General features: G+C 45.4%; 1 protein-coding gene across 1 annotated transcript; it reads left to right on the top strand.

Moving 5' to 3' along the window:
* Positions 1–6,386: 6,386 nt before the first annotated feature.
* On the top strand, positions 6,387–9,448 carry LOC128331457 (apoptosis-associated speck-like protein containing a CARD). The gene is made up of 3 exons (XM_053264915.1): positions 6,387–6,712; positions 7,858–7,911; positions 8,288–9,448. Exons 1-3 carry the CDS (start codon positions 6,436–6,438, stop codon positions 8,569–8,571), a joined length of 615 nt encoding a protein of 204 aa, XP_053120890.1. The 5' UTR covers positions 6,387–6,435; the 3' UTR covers positions 8,572–9,448.
* The last annotated feature ends 3,465 nt before the right edge of the window (positions 9,449–12,913 follow it).

Genomic DNA, 12,913 nt, shown 5'->3' with positions numbered 1-12,913 from the left:
TCCCGCCTGTGGCTTCCAGCAGCACCTGGTGAGTCACTGTGCAAAACAGGATGCTGGACTAGATGGGCCTTGGGCCTGATCCAGCAGGGCTGTTCTTATGGTCTTCCTTTTTAAAAATAAAACTTGGAATGTTTTACTGGCTTTATGATGTTTAAATGACATCCAGACTAAATTACTCCTGAGTAGCCCTGCTGAGTAACTCCAGAGCACTCCTATTGAGTAGCTTAGTCTGGATTTCAGACAGGGTCTCTTAAAAACAAGTATAATTTAATTTTAAGAAATTATAATTGGATTTAAGATTTTAAAAAATAAAATTTTAATTTTTTTAAAAATAATTTTTATCTCCCCTGCTCATAATTGCAGAAAAGAACAGTAAAATGTACAAGTCTCCTGCTAGTAGGTAAGAGAAGTATTCTCCCAACCCTTCCTTGTTTTAACCAGGGGATGGGGGGAGAGGACACAATTCTGACCTGACTGACAAGCAAGAAAACAGTGGAAAACCCTTTTCACTCTTTGCATTGACTTATGGAAGTGAAAGGACGAGACAAGATTTCACATCTTCCTCTTGTTTGCCAAAGTAAAAGCAGTGACTTTGCCAGGGCAATTCCATTGCCTGATGCAAGAACTCCAAAGAGAATAACCACAGCATAACTTACCATGTATCCCCCTTTAACTTAAATGGGGTATTCACATTCAGTATGTTCACTTTAAATATTCATAATTTGGACCACCTTTACTACTCTGTGGCCTCATGACTTGGTGTTGTCCAGCATGTTGAATGTAATGCCAAGTTGTTGTTGTTGTTGTTTGTTTTTACATTTATATCCCGCTCTTCCTCCAAGGAGCCCAGAGTGGTGTACTACATACTTGAGTTTCTCTTTCACAACAACCCTGTGAAGTAGGTTAGGCTGAGAGAGAAGTGACTGGCCCAGAGTCACCCAGCTAGTCTTATGGCTGAATGGGGATTTGAACTCGGGTCTCCCTGGTCCTAGTCCAGCACTCTAACCTAAGTTCACACTAGATTCAATGCTGAGAGATTCTGTCGAAATAAGGAGGGTGCACTATGGGATTCCACCCCCCACTAAAGTAGGGGGAATACCAGCCTGTTGTCTTTGCTGCAAAGAAGGGATAAAAAGTATTTAATCAATTACTTCTATCTATTCATTCTTCAGTTTATCTTACAGAAATCACTTCGCCTCCCCTTACAGAACTACAATGTCGAGAGGTAGAATGTGATGTTTTGTCTCAGGATTTCAATTATTTCTGTTTCCAGTCCTGACAGAGGGGCAGTCACCTGTCTCATCCGTATAACATGTAATGTCCTCAGGGCTGTGGCTCCGTGTAGAGAATCTGGTTTGCATGTAGAAGGTCCCAGGTTCAGCCTCTGACCTTTCCAGGCAGGGCTGAGAAAGACTCCTGCCTGAAACCTTGGAAAGAGCTGTTGAGTTATGGACCCGTGGTCTGACTCAGTATAAAGCAGCTTACTATGTTTCTAGAAGACCGGCCCTGAGGAGCTTGCAATCTAGATGTCAGAAGAGGAAGGAACAGCGGAAGGGGAAGGAAGTAGAGGTGGGCTAAGCAGAAGAAAAATATGCTGTTGGTTCAGCTACACATGCTTAGCTTATTTAGAGCTCTGAAAGAGGACTAAGGAATGTTGCCAGAGGCTTTACAGGAAAGATGGGTTATAAGAAGAGATCCAAAGGATGTATGAGAGAAGGCATCACACAGGTGCCCCAACAGGCAGTTCCCGCACCTAAGGGGCAGCAAGTGAGAAAGGGTGGAAAGGAAACAGGAGTCTTTTGCGTAGGGGCGAATTTGAGTTAACCCTTTATTTAGCAGAGGAACCCAATTTGATGAAAACAGAGCTCACAGAAAGATCATCCTTTAAGGGCTAAAACAAGTAAAGGCTTATTTGAAGTCACAGACTGGGATAGTAAAGCCTGCACCCTGTACTAGGTACCTCAAGGTGGACGGGGAGAAGAAAAGAATAAAAAGAACAATGAAGAAGGGAGCGTCCTAAGTGTCTACCAATCCCAAGAGATTTAGAGCAGAGATACAAGAAATCGGAGAGAACAAGGGGGCAGCCCTAAACTCTCTACCTCTACTCCTAATATCCCGAATGGTCAATGGGAATTATAGGTGTGAAGGGTCGGTCCTTATGGAGTCACATCTCCAACACTTTGGACAGGAAGCCAGTGAAGAGGTTTAAGTAGTGGGGTGCTGTGCTTGGAGAGATGGGAGATGTGAATGATTTTGGCAGCAGAGTGTTGGACAGAGATGAGGGGACCAGAAAGGGTTAATGGAAGATGAGTGAGGAGGAGGCGGCAGTCTATGGCGGATTAACGTAGTAGCAAATAGCATTTGCTACGGGCCCCGCATTTTCAAGGGCCCCGCACGCCCGGCTTCCAACTGGGAATTAAATTAAACTTTACCTGTTTTATTTGGTCCATGTTAGATAAAATATCCCTTTTCTGCTAAATGTGCCTTTTAAGAGAAGGTCCAGCACAGCATTTGTCCATTGGCTGTTGCTGGTGCCTACCACATTTTTCTTTTTAGAGTGTGAGCCTTTTGGAGACAGAGAATCATCTATCCACTCTTTATTTTTTATGTAAACCACTTTGAAAATTATAAATGTTCACTGTTGTAGTAAATGTGAATTTGTGGCTTGGTCTCCCATACTCCAAAATATAGCAAATGAAAAAAATTGAATTACTTTACTATGCAAGTAAAAAATTTATGTTTTAATATTTATGTGCATTTTTTAAAATTTAGGGCCCATTTATAACATATGCTACAGGCCCCGCTGGAGAAGTGGGAAGTTTCCACACGCCACTTATGTAAGTGTGCCTCGAGAAAAGGCTGGGAAATGTGGATCTAAATAGCAACTTCAGTATGACATCCACCCAGAACTGTGGTCCAGCCAAGCTGACACAAACACAATCTCCCTTCCACTGGATAGCTGAGGCAAAACTGCACTATGTTTTATGTGTGTGTGTGTTATGTGTGCATGTGTTATGCTTCGCTAAACAGGAAGTGTGAGGTGATGTTGTCATGTTCAACATGTTCCTGTCTGCCAGAAATGGTGAGTAACAAAGAAAAGTGGGAACAGGGAAACACTCAGGGCCGCATCCAGACCAGTTAGTCACAACTAAGCACCACTGAAATCAGAGGTAAGTTAGCGAAGTTAGTCGTAACCACTAACTGGGCAAAGAGGTGCCTTTTTAACATGGTGATTCTCTTTACTGAGCAGGGGCAGAGTAACTGGCCCCATCCACCCCCAGCACAGCATCCTTCCCATAGTTGTTGCTGGTATCTTACTTTTTTTAGATTGTGAGCCCATTGGGGACAGGGAGCCATTTCATTTATTTATTTATATCTACGTAAACCGCTTTGGGAACTTTTTGTTGAAAAGCAGTATATAAAGTTTTTGTTTCAATAGGACTTCATCATGGGCAACTTAGGATGTTGTTCTATGCGTTTTCAGATATGCTCACTCCCCACAAAGATCTAGCCCTGTTCCGGCATGAAGTTGTGCCTGCTTTCAGATGTACTTGGTTTTGCGTGAATGGCTGTACCTATGTTTGTTTTGAAAATGAACCTGGGTGCAGGCCCCTCAAGCGTATGGTTCCCGTGTTTCTAAGCTGCAGGTCTCTGAGGCAGGATTCCACCCTGGTTACCTCCCTTTTAATTAAAGTGGGGGATCAGTACTGGGCCTGTTGGGTGGGATGGAAGATTTTTTTATTTCTACGAAGAGAGGACAGTAATGAACATTCACATTATATAAATTCAAATACAGCTGAAGTTGTACCTTGTATGTGAAACACATCCTTACCCCCCACCCAATTTCCCCCCTCTTTTTTTAAATATCATGGGAATAAACAAAAATCAAATACATTTTTAATGCCAGAACCAGAATTTCTGCAAACCCTTCCAGTAGAAATTCATGCCCCACAACACACTCCCCTGAGCTTAGTGAGCAAAACCCTTCTTACTTCCCAGCCTAGTGGTGCAGAGACAATGTTCATTTCCTCTCCTGCCATGAATTGCTTCCCTGCTGGTGAGGAATATGCATCTTTGGGAGGGAAAGTGGGTTTTCCGTACTGTGTGAGATGCTGGGACATGAGGCCTAAGAAGCAGCCTGGTGTTCTTCTCGGAGCTTCTTGGCGGCCTGGGCGTCTCCTGCTTCCACCAGCACAAGAGGAGTTCTGACTGGTTCCTCCTGCTGCATCCTTGCAACTCCTTCCCAAAGTGCACATTTCCCTTTAAAAATATTGAGCGAATGAAGAGATTTACTATGCTGTAGCAACTCCTGTTTTTCTGTTTCTGAAATGACTCTTGTTTCTAAAATCTTGGATTCAGCTAAATATGGCATAAATATGCCTAATAATAATAACATAATAAATATAATTATGACAATAACCATACATTATGTAATTATAAATAAACACGGTGGTGCATGTGTGGTCTTTGCTTCAAAGCATGGCCTGCAGCAGATCATCAAGCCACTCAGGGAATCAGACATTTGCAGGGGCCATCAGAGCTGAGCCTGTCCATCCTCACAGGCTGTTTCCCTCAAACTGCAGAGGGCAGCCTTCCCCAGCACTGCATTGGTTGTATTTCTGCCTGCCATGAAGCATTTAAATGCACTGACTGAGCCTTGCCAGGAAAAACTGTGGAACCCCAAGAAGCCTTGCCCTGTCCAAGCAGAAAAATATAGATAAGCCTCACAAAACGCAAAGCACCACCTATCAAGAAAGAGCAAACATGCCTGGTTGGTGGGGTGGAAGGAAAGCCAGCCATGATTCTGCAAGAGCAGAATTGCAGCTGGGGGATACATATATTGGAGGAGATCCCAAATTAGGAGGCTGTTCTCCTTTGGGTTTATCAACTTATTTCCCCCTCTAGCCTGATATTTCCTTCTCCATCTTCCCCAGTCTCGTCCCAGGTTCAGATCCCAACTTTTCTTTCTCCAGTCCTGTGAGTGCCAGGACATCTGCAAAACTTCCTCGCCTGCTTTCTTTCTTTCTTTCTTTCTTTCTTTCTTTCTTTCTTTCTTTCTTTCTTTCTTTCTTTAACCTATGTACCGCCCAAACTTTCATCTCTGGCCGGTTAATGATGACATAAAAACAATTAAAACAAATACAAAAGGTTAAAACAGTTTAACAATTTAAAAACAGTATAAAATTAAAACCTACAAATTTAAAGAGCTGAAAAAGCTTGGGTGAAGAGATGGGTCTTCAGATGTTTTTTAAGAAATAGGATGTTTTTTAAAAATTATGTCCAGGGATTGGATCTGAAAGTCTGTAAAGAACAGCAGCAGAGGAGACAACCATCACACAGGACAGGAGGTGTCATAATATGCCAGGAACCTCAAACCCAGTGTAACCCCTGCTCTTTAAGGGTGCAAACATCAGGTGATCTAGGCTTGTCCAGTGAGGGGCTGCAGGTTGAATAGGGACTACCACATATGCTAAAAAGGCACAACCCTCCTCCAACTATCCAGAGGCCTGCTGAAGATGGTCCCTGCAGAGAGAGCTCCTGTGGGCTGGTTATTTAAGCCTATATTTATTACAGAAATTACTGGTTATTTAAGCCTATATTTATTATTTTCAGGCTTCCAAGAAGGGGAAACAGAAACAGACTGTGAGGCTATTCACACGATGGGGTGAAATCAGGCTAGCTGAGGCTAGCCCAATTTCACCCCATCGTGTGAACCACCAGGCTCGGCTGTGAGCCCGGTGGTTCCTAGGCAGGTAACCCGCCTAAGTACCCCTGCCCTAAAACCAGGTTTGTGGAGCGAGCACTCCACAAACCTGGTTTTACAGATCATGCGTAGCTGCAGCATCGCCCTGGATGGGAGGCTAAAAGCCGCCTCCCAGCTCCGAGGGTCTCCCCAGTATACCCTGGCTTAGCCCGCTCTCTCCGCGCACCCTCCAAAACCGGGTCTCACTGTTTGGCTCTGTATCTTAATGCCACAGCAAAGAAAGAACTCTAAACAAGCCAACAATACCACCAAAAGGCGGTGGGGACGGGACCTCAGTTTGGACACATGAGTCTGAACAAGTCTCTGACTTTTTAAATTTTTATTTTGCAAATGTTGTTGTTTGTGTTAAGAAAGAAACTTTAAAGTGCAAAGTTATCATTTAATTGTTATTATTGTGTTCCATTTATAGGGAAAGTTAAAGAAATCTCACAGGGCAGGATTACACTGCCAATTGTAAAACAACCCATATAGATGTAAAGGAAGTGTTATACCAGCACTATTGGAACTTGGGAAGCGCAGGGAGAGAGGCCAGCCGCATTTCAAAGGGGCTCAGGCCACACCTCGCTCCTCCCTCTGAGCCAATCCGAGTTGCTGAACTTCCCTTCTGCGCCTTTTCCCCGAACGAAGCGGTTTTGAAGCTGCGGCTGGCGCTGGCCGCGTGAAGCGAGGCGATGGGGAAGACGGTCCACGACCACCTGGAGGACGTCCTGGACGACCTGACAGAGGAGGAGCTGAGGAGGTTCAAATCCAGGCTGAACAGGACCTCGGTCCGGCAGGGCTACGAGAACATCCCCAGAGGGAGGCTGGAGAAGGCGGGGGTCTTGGAGCTCACCGATCTGCTGATCAGCTTCTACACCGAGGATTACTCCGTGGAGGTGACTGTCCAGGTGCTGGACGAGGTCAACTGCAAGGCGGAGGCCAAGAAACTCCTCGCTCTCACCGGGAAGGGTAAGGAGGAGGCAAGCGGAGCGCCAGAACTCGGGGGAGGCAGGCAGACAGGCTGATCTGGGTCGTTATGGGGTGGGGTTCCCAGGATTTTTGCATGGGGGTGGGGGGGAACCATGAATCTGTCTGGCACGTCCGATCAACCTCCGCTTCATCCTATTCCACATGTTTAAAAGCTCTTTCCCCCCTTTGTGAAATGGTGCCCGGTTCTTTCTAGACTGCCTTCCTGTCCCTTTAGTTTCACTTTCTAGACCGTCATTTTCTTTCCAGCTGTGCACTTCGGAATCTGCTTTGCTCTTCTTTTAGACCAGGGCTCTCAGCCTTGGATCCCCAGAGCTTGTTGGACTACAGCTCCCATCATCCGCAGCCACAAATGGTGCTGTCCATCTGGGGGTCCAAGGTGGAGTGCTCCTGTTTCCCGCAACTCTTGTGTTCTTCAGTATCAGGGCTGAGCTTCTTCAAACACTCAGCAGAGCAGTCCTCAAGCTTTAGAGAATTTTGTGGGAAAGTTTACCAAACATCAGATGTTTAAGCCATGGCTTTCCTCCTCCTTTTTCCTGTCATGTTGCCCTTCAGTGCTGCTCAGCCCCTCAGTAAAATCTACCACAGAACTGCCAATGTGCAAACATGTAATGAGCAGCCATAATTTTTTTTAATAGATTGTGAGGCCTTTGGGGACAGGGCTCCATCTTACTTATTTATTATTTCTCTGTGTAAACCACCCTGAGCCATTTTTGGAAGGGCAGTATAAAAATCAAATAGATAGATAAAAATACTGATTAAACATTGACTTCTGATGTTTGCTTGAATAAGTGGCGCTGGGCACAAGGATGTCAGAAGGGTTTTTTGGTTTTAAAAGAAGACTCTTTAAGATTTCTTGTTCAAGAGTCTTTGCATCTGTTTCACGTGCCTTTGTAGAGCAAACACCCAGATCCTAGAACAAAGCCCCTTCCCTGTATACTTTTGCACTGGATAAAATACATGCAGGTGAAGAGCAGTCAGTGGAGCTGCTGCAATGCCTCCCTTCCTCTGGGCTTGTAGTCCTAAGAAATTTACATGGGAGCAAGTGAGGCTTACTTCTGAGCAGATATCCATTCAGATTGGGCATGTCAATATATGCTCAGACACATTCTTCCTTTCCATTCCAGGTGCTGCTGTTCAGACTCCTGTGCCAGCCACCAATGCTGCATCAGGAAGAAATGGTGAGCCCTTGTCCATTTTGTCCATCCCCACAGATGTCTAGGAACCAGACTGTGTGGGTGTTGTGTTTTCCCACATGGCATGCCTTGCAGCATCCTCTGCAACAATTCACTTGAGCCATCTCTAATAGAGATTATCTACACAACTATTATATCAATACCCCACCACTTTGTCATGGTTCTTCCAGATAATCCTGGGAATTGGGAGGTGCTACGAAATGAATTCTGTGCTAGAAATTGCTAGCCTCTCTTTGCGAACTGCAGTTTCTGGGACTCCTGGAAGGGTGTCCCAGAAACTGTAAACGGGGATACCAGTTTCATTCTGTGGGGTCAATTCATCCCAAGATTTCAATTATTTCTCTGTTTCCGATCCTGACAGGGGGGCAGCCACACATCTTGCCAGAAGAACATTTCATTGATCGGCACAGGGAGGAGCTGATCCAGCGAGTTTCCATGGTGGAGTCAGTGCTGGATATATTGTATGGTGCTTCCATCCTGAACGATGAGGGATACCAAAAAATCTCCTCCAAGAGAACCAGCTATGAAAAAATGCGAGAGCTCTACAGTCTGGTCCCGAGTTGGGATCGCTCTTGCAAGGATAAGCTGTATGAGGCACTCAAGGCCAAAAGTCCATTCCTCATTAGAGATATTGAAGGAAGATGAGGCAGGAAAGGCAAAAAAGGTATGCCATTCCAAGGCACAGGAAATCCAGCCATGTGACTCCCAAGCACACATTTTGCTCTAACTGGCAAGATATTATCCTCTTGTTCTTTGGGGAAGGAAATGCAGGCAGGCCCAGGAGCAACTGTGGGAACAATCTAGGGGGGCAATTGCACACAGCCAAGGGAGATGAAACAAGGGTGGCCTTCCAGAAAGGATGGATGGAGATGAAGCAAGGGTTTGCACTCAGTGCACATCAACAACAATAATGATGGGTATTTGTATACCACTTTTCAACAAAAGTTTCCAAAGCTGTTTACATGGAGAAATAAAAATAAAGTACACATGTGTACTAACAGGTCTGAGAGCCCACCCACCCCCCTTAGGGAATGTCCAAAACCTTTTGCAGCACCCCCACAAGATAACAAGTTATTGCACACAGTCCCATTTAGACCTTGTTATGCCTCTGTATAATGTTCAGACTAGAAACTACACCGAGAGGTTCCATCAAGGAAATAAGGAGGGGGCACTAATAGTGAAAAAATGTGCTCTTCATGATTCAATTATATAGCTTATATCAGAGGTAGCTTGACATCATAGCCTGTAGGAAACTCCAATATGCTTTTTCCTGTTCTTGGGTTTCCCATATTTGTTCCTGTTCTTGTGATTTCTGCATTTCCCATTTCATTGTGGGAAGGTTCTTGTCAAAATTCCTCCCCAGATTGCCCTCAGGATATATAATTTTTTAATGCAATTTGGAGTGAAAGCAACTTTCAACAACTCAGTACTTCATTACATGTTAGGGGGGAAATATTAAAGAAAAGTGTATAATCTATATGTGCCTTGTTTTTTAAAAAAATAAATGCCATTTATCTTTCCAGTTCCAGGCTTGGAGTGGATTTGTTGGATGAGCAGGTGGGATGGGACGATTTGGCATATTGGGGAAAGGATCCTCTAAGGATGAGTCTGGCATAATCTTGGGAATTTCTCAAGCATTTTCACTTCTCAAAGAATCCCAAAGCATGTGTGTGACTCTCTGAAATGCAGCCTTGGCGTTCCTCAAGTCAATAGGTCAGGTCCTCCTTAATTGCTTTATGGAGGATGACCAGCCAATGCAAAACCATATGAAAGACAAATTTCTGGATCAGTATAATCCACTCCCTGAGTAGACTCCACATTTTTGTTATTGGTTCCTTCCTACTTCTTCCCCCTGTTTCTATCTCCATTTATTTTTTTTGCTATTTATATTATACCACACGTGTAAAAGGTGCATTGAGTGGAGAGGTCTCTGCCCGAATGGCTTACAATCTAGATATCAACACAAAGATACAACAACTCCTCCCCCTGTTGTTTCTTTGGGTTGATATCTAGATTGTAAGCCACTCGGGCAGAGACCTCTCCACTCAATGCACCTTTTACACGTGTGGTATAATATAAATAGCAAAAATAAAATGGAGATAGAAACAGGGGGAAGGGGTGGGAAATAGAGGCAGGGGTAAGCAGAAGAAGAATATGCTATTGTACGAATACAATGAATATATGCTGCTTTTCAACAAGTTTCCAAAGCAGTTTACATAGATATAAACTAATACATAAAATGGCTCTCTGTCCCCAAAGGGCTCACAGTCTTAAGAAAGAAACATAAGATAGACACCAGCAACAGCCACTGGAGGGAGGCTGTGCTGGGGATGGATATGGCCAGTTGCTTTCCCCCTGCCCAATCAAGATAATCACCACTTTAAAAAGGTGCCTCTTTGCTTAGCAAGGGAGAGTTTCAGTATGTTTCAACTACATGTATTTAAGTTAGTTTCATTAGGGAAATGGGTCTAAGGGATTTGCCCAAGGCTTTATTGAACAAGTGGGGTTTATGAAGGGATTTGAAGGGAGGTGGCACTGTGCTGGTGTTCCAGGATGCTGAATTTCAATGTTGGTGTTGAAAAATGGTGAATGGGCAGAGAGCAAAGAGGGAATGGGGAGAGGGGCAGGCCCCAGGCATCAAAAGTTGAGAAGAGGTGATGATTTCTAGACCTGGTGTGGATCAGGGAGGTGTGGTCCAAGTGGATGGCAGATAAGAATGAGGAGAGGATACATTGGTCTTGGATATAATCAGCCAGCCCTTTTGATCTTCTCCAAAGGCATTCACCTGCATCATGAGAGCATGAATGGAGGTATTATTAAATGGAGGGAGCAAGCCAGGGTTGGGAATCAGAGAGGTGTATCAGTCATCTGGAAAGTGGGGCCAATGTGTCAAGGCTCGAGGGACAGGGAAGAACTGAAGGTGGAAACTGCAGAGTCTAAAAAGGGTGCAAGGGAGAGAGGAGGGGATAAACCTTTGGAAAAAGCCATCATATTGTCTCCATAGCTCAGGGGTTAGAGCACAAGGGTTGTAAACCAGGGGTTACAAGCTCAAACCTGACTGGAGCCTTTGTTATATTAGGGTGGCGAGCTGGTCTTGCAGTAGTGAGCATGAATTGTTGCTCTTGCTAAGCAGGGTTTGTCTTGGTTGGCATTTGGATGGGTAACTACATGTTTGCGCTGCCTGCTGAATGAGACTTCCCATTAGGGGAAGGGGCCGGAGCTCAGTTTTTGTTTGTTATAGGTTTATTCCCCAGTGCCCCCCCCGCCCCACCATGGGGTTTTCTGTTTACATCACTGAAACATCTTACATAGGAGCATAGGAAGCTGCCATATATAGAGTCAGACCATCTAGCTCAGTATTGTCTACACAGACTGGCAGCGGCTTCTCCAAGGTGGCAGGCAGGAACAGGGGCGCAGCCACCATTGGGAGACCGGGTTCAAAAAACCCGGGCCGCCGCCCCTCAGGGGCCGCGCCTCATGGCCCTGACCCCCCCCTCATGTCAGATGTGGGAGGGGGGCTGGTTTAGCTCCTGAGTGGGGGTGCACAGCCCCATTTGGGAGTTAGATGGCCAGCACTGCGTTCACAGTGTGGCCAGGAGAGGCTCTCCCTGACTTTAAGGCAAACACAGCACTGGCCTGAATCTAACTCCCGAATGGGGCCGCACACCCCCATTCGGGAGCCATACCATGCCCCCATGTCTGACATCAGACATAGGGGGCAGGGCAAGTGGGGCTGCGACGGTGGCTAGACATGGGCAGCCGCTGGTCTGGCTCCAGGGCGCGTAGCTATAATTGAGTAAAAGGGTTCAAAGAACACGGGCCCCCAGCTCCTGAGGGCCCTCCAGCTCCACCCCTCCCTATTTTCTTCATTATCTCCCTCACTCTGGGGGGGCCACCAGAGAGAAGGATGAACATGTGCCCCCTCTCCTCTAGCTACACTCCTGTCTGGCTCTGCTACCGGACAGGAATCTCAGCCCTATCTTGGAGATGCCAGGGAGAGAGCTTGGAACCTTCTGCTGCTCTTCCCAGAGCAGCCCCATCCCCTAAGGGGAAGATCTCGCAGTGCTCACACATTTATTTATTTGATTGCTTGCTTGCATGCTTCATTGATTGATATACCGCCCTTCCAAAAATGGCTCAGTAGTCTCCCATCCAAATGCAGACCAGGGCAGACCCTGCCTATCAAAGGGGACAATTCATGCTTGCTACCATCACCTTAAGTGGAAATCGTCTTGACGGCACACTTTACTTTTACCACAAGACCAGCTCTCTTCTTGAGCCTTCCCTGCCAGAGATGTCAGGATGCAAAGTCAGCAGAACAAACTAGAGCTCATTTGAATGAAATTGTTCCAAGCAAAAGGGAAGGGTTTTGAAATCCATACTGGCACCACACTACTCAGGAAATGAAACTTAATTGCCCCTGAGCGGCAGGCGACTGCTCATTTAACCCTTGAACCTGATTTCCAGGAAATCACTCTCTTTCTCACTGTTCCCTTTCGCTGCTGCTCTGCCTTGACTCTACAAGGAAAGGGGGAAAGTCCGGGAGAGCTGCAGACAGGAAGACATTTAAATTAATATTTTATTTACATAAAAGGGGGGTGGGGTAGAGAATGTGACTTTGTACAGTTATGTTAATAAATATTACAGGGGGGGGGAACAAACCCATGTGAGAAAATGAATCATTTGTTCAAAAAGATATTAGAGTTAAACCCTCCTGGAGGGTATTTCACTAGACCTGGAAGGTTTATTTTTCACTGAACTTCCCCAGCACTCAAATATAGCACACTTGGCATGCTCAGAGGCACTCTTACCACCAACCAGCCCCCCAGGGAAAGATGGTCCTGTTAACAAAAAAGAACAAGTTCTGGGGCTGAAACCTGAGGAGTCCTTACATTAATGAGTTAATGAATGAATGAGAGGAGAGCTGGTCTTTTGGTAGCAAGCATGACTTGTCCCCTTAGCTAAGCAGGATCCACCCTGATTGCAT

The sequence above is a fragment of the Hemicordylus capensis genome, chromosome 6 (genome assembly GCF_027244095.1).
Source record: "Hemicordylus capensis ecotype Gifberg chromosome 6, rHemCap1.1.pri, whole genome shotgun sequence".
Taxonomy (NCBI): Eukaryota; Metazoa; Chordata; class Lepidosauria; order Squamata; family Cordylidae; genus Hemicordylus; species Hemicordylus capensis.
The sequence above is the reverse complement of the archived record's forward strand: the minus strand, read 5'-3'. Positions and strand labels throughout refer to the sequence as shown.